The 9774-nt window shown below is 45.9% G+C and overlaps 1 protein-coding gene across 1 annotated transcript; it reads right to left on the bottom strand.

Annotated features, from left to right (window-relative positions):
* Nucleotides 1-8572: 8572 nt before the first annotated feature.
* On the bottom strand, nucleotides 8573-9511 carry LOC310918494 (olfactory receptor 6E1-like; the record flags this gene model as incomplete). Its single annotated transcript, XM_083877362.1, has 1 exon — nucleotides 8573-9511. The coding sequence occupies one exon, from the start codon at nucleotides 9509-9511 to the stop codon at nucleotides 8573-8575; it is 939 nt and encodes a 312-aa protein (XP_083733488.1).
* Between the last annotated feature and the right edge of the window lie 263 nt (nucleotides 9512-9774).

Below are 9774 nucleotides of genomic sequence, written 5' to 3'. Positions count from 1 at the left end.
TCTGAGGTGGGTCCACAGCTCCTCTGTGGGTCCATAGAACTGTCTGTGTCTGGTGCCACAGCAGCGTGAAGGCAGCCCCATGTCTGTTCTCACGGGGGCCACCGTGCTGAACACCACATCCCTGCTCAGCACCACTTCCCCTTCCTGCTCTGGTGGTATCACCCAAACCTTTGTGGTGCAGCCGACTTAGCCTTCTCCACCCTGAAGACACTGTCTGCAAACCACTGATCTATGAGTCACAGACAGGAAAACCTTGCATGCAGACAATGACCAGAGCATGAATTGGAGCTGCTTTCTACTCTGCTGCACACTGACACTACCCTACAGTCACACAAAATGGTTGAGGTGGGAAAGGACCTGCAGTTGTTGTCTGGTCCAATGCCCCTGCTCAAGCATGGCCACCTAAAGCACCAATTGCTCAGGACCAGTTCCAGATGTTTTTGGAACATCTCCGAGCATGGAGACACCACAACCTCCCTGGCCAACCTGTACCTGTGCTTGGTCACCCTCACAGATAAATGTGTTTGCTGATGCTCAGACAGAGCCTCTCATGGTTTCAGTTTGTGTCCATTGGCTCCTGTCCTGTCACTGCACAGCACTGTGTAAAGAACATGCATGTCTCCCACTTACATCCTACCCTCATATATTATCCATGGATAATATCCCACCACAACCTGCTCCTTCCAGGGTACAAACTCACAGCTGCACCAAGCATTCCCCATAGGAGAGATATTCCAGTCCCTTCATCATCTACATGGCACTTTGTTGAACTCTCCCCAGCACATCCATGTCTCTCTTTTACTGGGGAGAAATCACAGAATCACTGGGTTGGAAGAGACCTTCAAGATCATCAAGTCCAACCCAGCCCTATTCTGAACTAAACCCTGGCACTGAGTGCCACATCCAGTCGTTCTCTAAACACATCCAGGGATGGTGACTCCACCACCTCCCCGGGCAGACAGTTCTAGTACTTTATTACCCTTTCTGTGAATTTTTTTTCTAATATCCAACCAGTATTTCCCTTGATGCAGCTTGAGACTGTGTCCTCTCATTTTGTCAGCTGCTGCCTGGAGAAAGAGACCAACCCCCACTGGCTGCAGCTACCTTTTAGGAGGTTGTAGAAAGTCATAAGGTCACCTCTGAGTCTCCTTTTCTCCAGGCTAAACAACCCCAGCTCCCTCAGCTGTTCCTCACAGGGTTTGTGTTCCAAGCCCTTCACCAGCCCCGTTGCCCTCTCAAGGCTCAAGTGTCTCAATGTCCTTCCTAAACTGAGGGGCCCAGAACTGCCCACGGTACTCCAGGTGCCACCTCACTAATTCTGAGTAGAGGGGAAGGATTACCTCCCTGAAGCTACTGGAAACACTCATGGAATCCTAGAATATTTTGGGTAGTAAGGGATCATCTAATTCAACCCCTATTGCAAGGAGCAGGGACACCTTCTGCCAGACCAAGTTACTCAGAGCCCCATCCAACCTGACCTTGAATGTTTCCAGGGATGGGGCATCTAAAGCCCTCTGGACAGCCCATTTAATTGTTTTGACACCCTCATCATAAAAAATTTCTTTCTTATATCTAATCTAATCATTAAGATGCTAATCTTCTTCCTTATTACATATTCTAATAATTAAGTGGCTAATTGACTGTCTTTCAATTTAAGACTATTAGCCTTGTAGTATTGCAAAAGGCCCCAGTACAGATGACTCATCATGATCTCCAGGTAGATATTCAGTTTTTCCTAATTTATTGTTTAAATATTTCTTATTCTACTTGTGCCTGAAAATTTCTATCACCTGTCCATCTCCCCACTGAGCCAGTTCTTTTCAGGGTTCATGTCCTGAGAAAACTGGAGCTCAGGGGGATCAAAGTAAAAGATAGCACTTATTTGTTAATTAAGATCTTTTTCTTTCAATCATTAAAAAAGGCCTTGAGAGCCTTTTGCAATGGTGATGAATATTCCTTCTGTTTCTGTGTATAATTAGTACAGCAGGTAAAGGTAGTGCTAATTAGAGCAGAGAAAGGCTTTGCAAACAAAGCCTCTGGCACTGCTGGGAGTTACAGTAACAGGAGAAGAGACTGGAATGAGAATTGTCTCATTGCCAGCACACAAATCAAACTTTGACTCGAGCGTCTCCCTGGTTAATCACAACGATATTTTTCCTCTCTCTGCCTGATTTCCACCGGGATATAAGATGGACTAATTCCCTATTAAAATGTTTCCATTTCCATTCTCCCTGTCACACGTAATTAGAACAAAAGACAAACAGAAATTAAGCTGTAGGCGTTCATTGAAGCACAGCTGGGAGCTGCCTAATTAACCACACAATGCCTCCAAGAACAACCACAGAGCTCATTACGGCTGTCAGCATTTTAATGAGCCCCCGCAGGTGCCACCTCCCCGCTCCTCGTAGCTGTGGCAAATCTGGCACGGGGCCTTGAGGAAACGACAAGGTAAAAGCAGAAATAAACTTACTTGGAGCTTTAATAGAGCCCAGTGCGAGGTGCCAGAGCAGAAACAGAGTTGGACAAAGTGTTCCCGGCAGGGCTCATTAGAGCACAAACTCGCAGACTTTGATTGCAGACAGCTCAGGAAGCCTCAGACTTCTCCTGCACTGCCCTTCCCTCACAGAGATTGAACAGCAGTGTCCAGGCAGTGCCCAGGTGGGGCTTTCTGTCAGCAGTGCACCCACACGGCAGGTGGAGAGGAAATGCCACGGAGACACCTCCCCAAACCTGCCCTTCCAAACCATGGACACAGCACAGAGCCAGTTCTGCAGGCTGCAGCTACAGTGCTGCTGAGGCCACTGCCACTGCACCACTGCCACAGCACCACTGTGACTGCAACACTGTGACTGCGACACGGCAATACATACTGTCACTGCAACACAGTGACTGCAACACTGTGAGTGCGACACTGCATCACACACTGCCACGGCAACCCTGTGACTGCAACCCTGTGACTGCAACACTGCAATACATACTGTCACTGCAACACAGTGACTGCAACAAACACTGACTGCAACACTGTGCAACAGAGGGCAACACTGCAACACACACTGTCACTGTAACGCTGTGACTGCAAAGGCACAGTGACTGCAACACTATGTCAGCAACACTGCAATACACAGAGTGAGTGCAACACACACAGTGACTGCAGCACTGCAACACAGTGACTGCAACACACAGAGTGACTGCAACACTATGACATGTTATGAATAAAAATGGGCGGAGAAAATATTAATCTCCATAAACGCCTTTATTAATCAGCTTTTATTAATATTTGCCCGAGGGGTTTGGTCGCCGTGGAGGAGGAGGGCTTTATCAGCTCTGCTGCATGCAATTCAACAGAGTTGGAGGACCGACCCTCGCTGGGAACAAACCCCAGAGTCCTGACAGTTCTTTGTTTTCTCCTGTGGTCTCATCTCTGGTTTGGTCTTTTTAACTTACGGCTAGTAAGCAAAACCGGAGAAATTAGCTCTTTTGATTCCTCAGGGTCTACACGGCTGAGTATTAGTTCTTATCCGTTTTAATTTTACTTGGTTTTTATTTGATAAGGGTTTTTTTATGTTAGATTTCATCCCGAGACGCTTTCGGAGTTCTTAATTTGCATGCGGGATCACCGGGGCGGGGGCTTGGAGCTCTTTGCGGCCACGTGGTGGTCTTTGCCGCAGAAATGGCGTCTCAGTCTCACGTTGCTTCACAGCGGCAGCGACATTGTGGGGGTTTGGGCCGGGGCTTGTGCGGTGGGAGGTGGAACGTGGTGGGTGTGGGGTTTTTCTCTTGAAGTGGGGCAGCGGTCCGGCCGGCTCGGGGGACGCTTCATCTGGCCGAGGCGGCTGACCGCGTGGCGGCTGCGGCGGCTCGTACGGGGAGCATGGCAACTGCGGGCAGACGGGGCGGCCAGGGCTCTTTTCTCCGCTCCGGCACGGGGAACGGCTGGGGCTTGGGGAGAGGCTTTTCCGCGCTCCGGCACAGGGAACGGCTGACTACAGTTAGGCTGCTCCTCGGCTGCGGGCGGGGGCGGCTGGGGCTCTTTTCTCTGCGCTGGACCGGCGGCGCCTGACTGCGGGCGGCTCTGCGGGCTGGACGGCCGGTGCGGGAGGCTTCGCAGACTTTTGGGTTTTTCTCCGCCGGCTCCCGGCCGCGGATGGGGCTGGGAAGGGGCTTTTCTGCAGCGAACCGGGGGGGAGACGGGGCGACCGGCTACCTCCTCTCTTCTTGTCGGTGGCAGAGCCGGCCGCTCTGGCGCGGCTCCCTTGCCCCGTCTCTGACCTGGGATGGGGGGGGCGCGGCGCTCGGGAGTTTTTCTACGGGAACGGGCTCCCTGTTTTTAAGGTGGTCTGGGAGGAAGGAAAGGTGCCACGTGCCACTGAGGCGGCTTTCCACTGTTACATTATAGGATAAACATTTTATTTTTATCATGACAGCAACAGTGTGAGTGCAACACTGTGCAATGCACACAGTGAATGTAACACAGTGACTGCAACCCTCACTGCTGACACATTCAGGACCCAGCAGCGACTCCAGCTCTCAGCTCCCTCCTTCCACCCGACCTGGGTGCACTCTGCACTCAAACATCCAGGTTTAAATGTAGCACCTCGGGCCTTGTCCTCTGTTCCATCAGACCTTTAGCTCACCCTGCTCTGCTCAGTGAGACAAACCTTACCAGAGGATGCTCAGGGTGGGCATGTTTCAGAACTCATGTTTACAATTGCCATCAGTGTTCGGCCTAGAAAAGAAAAGTTTTGAAGTTCACATAAATGGCTGAAAACGGCTGAGGTGACATTTACAAATATGAATATGAAATGTTTAAAAGTGTGGAACCAGTTAAGAGTTACCAGGATGTAATTTAATTTTTAAAAAAATATTCACACTTGCAACTGTGTTGCATTCACATCCACTGAGACAATTATAGTCATGTTGCTATAGTTACTCTAAATGAGAGATTGGATTGTTCTCTCTGAATTAAATTCATTCAACTTTAGACCTATCTTTAGCTGTATAAAAAAAGTTTTCCATAAATCTAAATTATTACTCTAAGATTCAGCTCTCCTTAACAGCTCTGATAAAGTGAAATGGGACACTGTTCAGAGGAGTGGGATTGCAATCAGCTGATTTGGGGAATCACTGCTCAGATGAAATCTGAACTAGACACTGAGACAACTGGCCCAATCCATAAAGAGAGAATCCTTTTCCACAGAAAAGTGCCTCGTCCTCACTTGGTCACTTTAACATCAGTTAACGTCACTCAGATTGGCAAATTTGATAGTAAAAAGTCAAGGGTAAATGCCACAGGCTCTGAGGGCTAAAAAAATTAATGAAAAGCTTCCCTCAAATACATTATTTTCTTTCATTGTCTTCTAGGGGGAAAAATGGTTACAGGTCCCTAACCTTTAAGAAATACCCACATTTCTTGACCACTTTGCTAAGAATGTCCTTCACTTCTCTATATCTCAGACTGTGGATGAGCAGTGGAGTTGCAGCTGTGTAAAAAACTGAGACTTTATTCAGTGCTTTGAGAGTCCTAGTGTTTGGCAGGACACTTATTAAGCTTCCATTAAAAAAATGTAGTAACAGTGAGGTGGGAAAAGCAGGTGGAAAAACAAGGAAAGGAGGAAAAGATTGCATTTCTGGAATATTCCCAAATTCCAGGGTCAGAAATGCTGCAATGACTTTTATTTCTACATTCCCCATTTGCCATGAATCAAACCAAGAAATTCATCACAGCCTGTAAAGCATCAAGAACTACATTTAATCATTGATCCATCATCACTGAGAGATTACAGAAGAAAGAAGACACTGTGACCATGGCCTGTTTGTACTGTTTATTTTTTTTTTTCTAAGCAGTTCTTGAACATTCTCCAGACAATAATTTGTGAGAGAGATCATTGGGTATTTTTCATTTTGCCCTATGCAAGTTTCGTAACAAAACAATTTCCTTGGGTTTGGAAAACATCACACAGAATTGCAGCAGGATGTTTTCACAACCATGTATTGCAACCACACCAGACCAATACAACCAGTAGAAAACTGTTATACACATTTTCTAAGAATGGTAGAGATTGATGAATGTTTCTGGATACCAAACTTTATAAAAATCTGAAATATCCAGGAAAAAAATTGAGGAAAATAAGGAATGCTATGACATGCCTCCCTTGGCAATATTTTTTGAAACCTGTAGGGTCAGAGGGTATTGATACTCAGGCCAACAGACACTAGTTATGATTTAGAAATCTTCAATCTTAAGAAGAAAGGAGAAGAGAGGAATTCTTGAGTGAGTGACCATTTCATCATCAAATGCCTTATTTCCCTGCTTTCAGCTGGCACTGAGATAATTTTCTTCTTCGTAGCTGGAATTGTGCTGTGTTTTGGATTTAGTATAAAAATATAATAATAATAATAATAATAATAATAATAATAATAAACATGGATAGTTTAGTGTTCACCTAAATCAAGTTTTCAGTTTGCCAGGCTCTGCCAATGAGCAGGGGAACAAGAAGCCAGGAGGGAGCAGGGCCAGGACAGCTGATCTGAACTGGCCAAAGGGATCTCCCACACCACAGAACAACATGCCCAGAGTATAAACTGGGCAGAGCTGGTTGGGAGGCACCAGTCACTGCTCAGGGATGGGCTGGGCATTGGTCAGGACAGGAATTGTGCTGTTCACCCCTTGATTCCTTTGGGTTTTATTCCTTCTTCTCTGTTGATTATTATCATTGTTATTATTAGTATTATATTTTACTTTATTTCAATGATTAAACTGTTCTTATCACAAGCCCTATTTCATCTTTTTCTTGTTCTGCTCCCACTCCACCCTGGGGGAGGGAGTGAGTGCCTGTGTGGTGCTTAGTTCCCCCCAGCTGGGGTTAAAGCTACAACAAACTAAAAAAGATATCAGGTACTGAAGGAAATAATGAGAAGAAATGTTTTTATTTTTTTTTATTTCAATGCAATGTTAGTAATTATAATTATATGTTTCTCTTCTTTTCCTCTCCCTTTTCTCTCCTGTCTCTTATCCTTATATATATATATATAATTATTTTAGGGATTGGAAGTCTGCTGTCTATTATTTATTTAGGAAAATGTGATCTTCCAGGGACCTGGTGTCACTTGCTACATTAAATATTTTTGCACACACAAACAGCCTCTGTGCAGACACTCACACCTGGACACAGTGTCACACAGGGCCACACACAGTGACACTCACACAGTGCCACAGTCAGTGGGAACAGTCAGTGTCCAAAGGGCCAACACCATGAGGTTCAACAAGACCACTGGCCAAATTTGACAGGAAGCATCCCTTAAGTGGCCACAGGCTCTTCCCCTGGCATTGCTGAGACTTAGAATTCAGTCAAGCTCCAAGGAGAAGGTAATTCCATATGAAATCCTCTATGGGAGACAATGTCAGGCTGTAATTATACCCAGGGAAAAACACACAGGAATCACAGTTTCAAGGAGTATGGCAAACTCTGGGAAAAATCACTCTCATCCTTGCACACATTTTTTATTTTAGCATCTTTAGTGGCCTTGGATGCTCAGCCACACTCTCACTGTCCAGGAGATTGGGGCTATGTCCAGACTTGGAGTGAAGGACCACTAAAGCAAAAGTGGAAAGGACCATTCCAAGTTCTCCTGACTATCCACACAGCTGTAAAAATTACTGGTGATTTCTGGATTCACTATACACAGCCAAAGCCAGCCCCAAACCTGGAAATGCCTTTACAGCTAAGACTGAAACAAAATGTTCCATGAATTGTACTTGGGATCAAGGATTCTCCTATACTGAATTAGAGGGCGGACAAGGGATTTCATTGATGGGTATAGTGTGTATGGCAGTGATTGTAAACACAGCTCTGTGGAAGCTGAAGTTCTAAAAATGAAAATATCGATAAAAATGGTATTTCTGTACTTGCTTTGTAGCATGGTAGCTCAGTGTGTTCCCTGCAGCCTGTGGAGAACCCACACTGGAACAGAGGAAAAGTGTGAGAGGAAAGAAGCAGCAGAGGGGAAACCCCACACACTGACCATAACCTCCCCACTGACCCTGAGTGCTGGGGACACTCTGGAGTGGTCTGGAATGAATGAATGAATGAATGAACTTGAGCACAGAAAAGGGGGAAGTACAGGTGTTGAAGATTTAATTTTGTTTCTCACAATCAAAACTATTTTAGTTGGCAATAAATTACACTGGTTTTCCCCAAATCCAGTATGTTTCACTCCTGGTAGAAATTGGCAAACCACCTCTTTGTCTTTATCTCAATCTACAAGAATTTTTGTTTCTGTTTTTCCTCTTTTCTGCCTCTGCTCTGTCCCACTGTGGGGTGGAAGGTGTGAGTGGGAATTTGGTTATTCACTAAGGCTCACCCATCCCAGCAAGGGGGGAAAATGCTGAGGCAGAGCTGACACCAGGTAACAGAAGGCTAGAAACTCCTCTCTGTGCTGACATATTTTCGTTGCCAAAAGAAGGGTTTAACATCTGGAAAGCATAAACCATTTGAAATCAGCATCTTTAATTCACAATACAGACGTTACATCTGGGAAACAATTCAGATACTTGGATGTGTTACTCCACTGTTCACATCTGCCTCAGGGAGCCAGAAAACTTCAGAACTCTCTCCTTTAAAGCTTGCTTGACTTGCCTGTTCCTGAGTGAGTAGATGTATGGGTTGAGAGTCTGAGTCAGCACAGAGAAGAATAAGGAAAGAACTTTGTCAGAGTCCTGCCCACCTCGCTGCTCTGGGCGGATGTACCTGTAAATGCACGTGCTGTAAAACACTGTCACCACAATGAGGTGAGCTGAGCAAGTGGAAAACGCCTTCCTCCTGCCTGCAGATGATGGTATGTGCAAGATGGTGACAATAATGCAGCCATAAGAAACAGCAGTTACTAACAAAGTGCCAGGGAGGATGATAATGAGTGTGATAAACAACAGCTCTTCGATGAAGCCTGTGTCTGTACAGGACAGCTCCAACAATGGGGAAAAGTCACAATAAAAGTGGTCCATGACATTGAGACCACAAAATGGCAACTGCATGATCATAATGATGGGAGGAGACATGGAAAGAAAACTCAGTGCCCAGCAGCCCAGGATCAGCTGCAGGCAAAGCCTGCTGTTCATGATGGCCGTGTAATGCAAAGGGTGGCAAATGGCAACGTAGCGGTCCAAGGACATCACTGCCATGTGGAAAAGTGTGCAGGCACCCAGGCAGTAGAAAAACAGCATCTGAAGGAAGCAACCAGGCAGGGAAATCGTCTTCCTCTCTGTCAGGAGGCTGTACAGGGTGCTGGGAAGGAATGTGGAGGTGAAAGTGATTTCCAAAAGAGCAAAATTCCTGAGGAAGTAGTACATTGGGGTCTGGAGGAAGTTATTCGTGAGAGTGATGGTGATGACAGAAATATTTCCGAGCAGGATGAAGAAATAGGCAATGCCAAGGAACAGAAAGAGGGTGATCTCCAAAGGGCGGCTGCCAGCCAGTCCCAGGAGGACAAATTCCACTACAGTTGTGTGGTTCATTGAGACATCATTGCTGGCAGAAAAAGAAATGACCTGTTTTGGGAACTGTTGGAAAACAACATGTGTCAGTTTGGCTTTGCTAACACTACAGGGCAATATCAGCAACAAACCTCTTGTAAAAGACTGAAGCAGCCACAAAAACCATATATTAAAAATTAAAAGGAGTCCCATTTGTAAGACTGAGTCATCACTCCAGTCAGAACAATTCCTACACTTCCCTCACAGCACACCTGAGAGAGGTGTAGAAGCTGTTATAGACCCTG

The sequence above is a fragment of the Zosterops lateralis genome, assembly GCF_965231275.1.
Source record: "Zosterops lateralis genome assembly, chromosome: 24".
In the NCBI taxonomy this organism is placed as follows: Eukaryota; Metazoa; Chordata; class Aves; order Passeriformes; family Zosteropidae; genus Zosterops; species Zosterops lateralis.
This window is presented reverse-complemented; position numbering and strand designations above follow the sequence as displayed.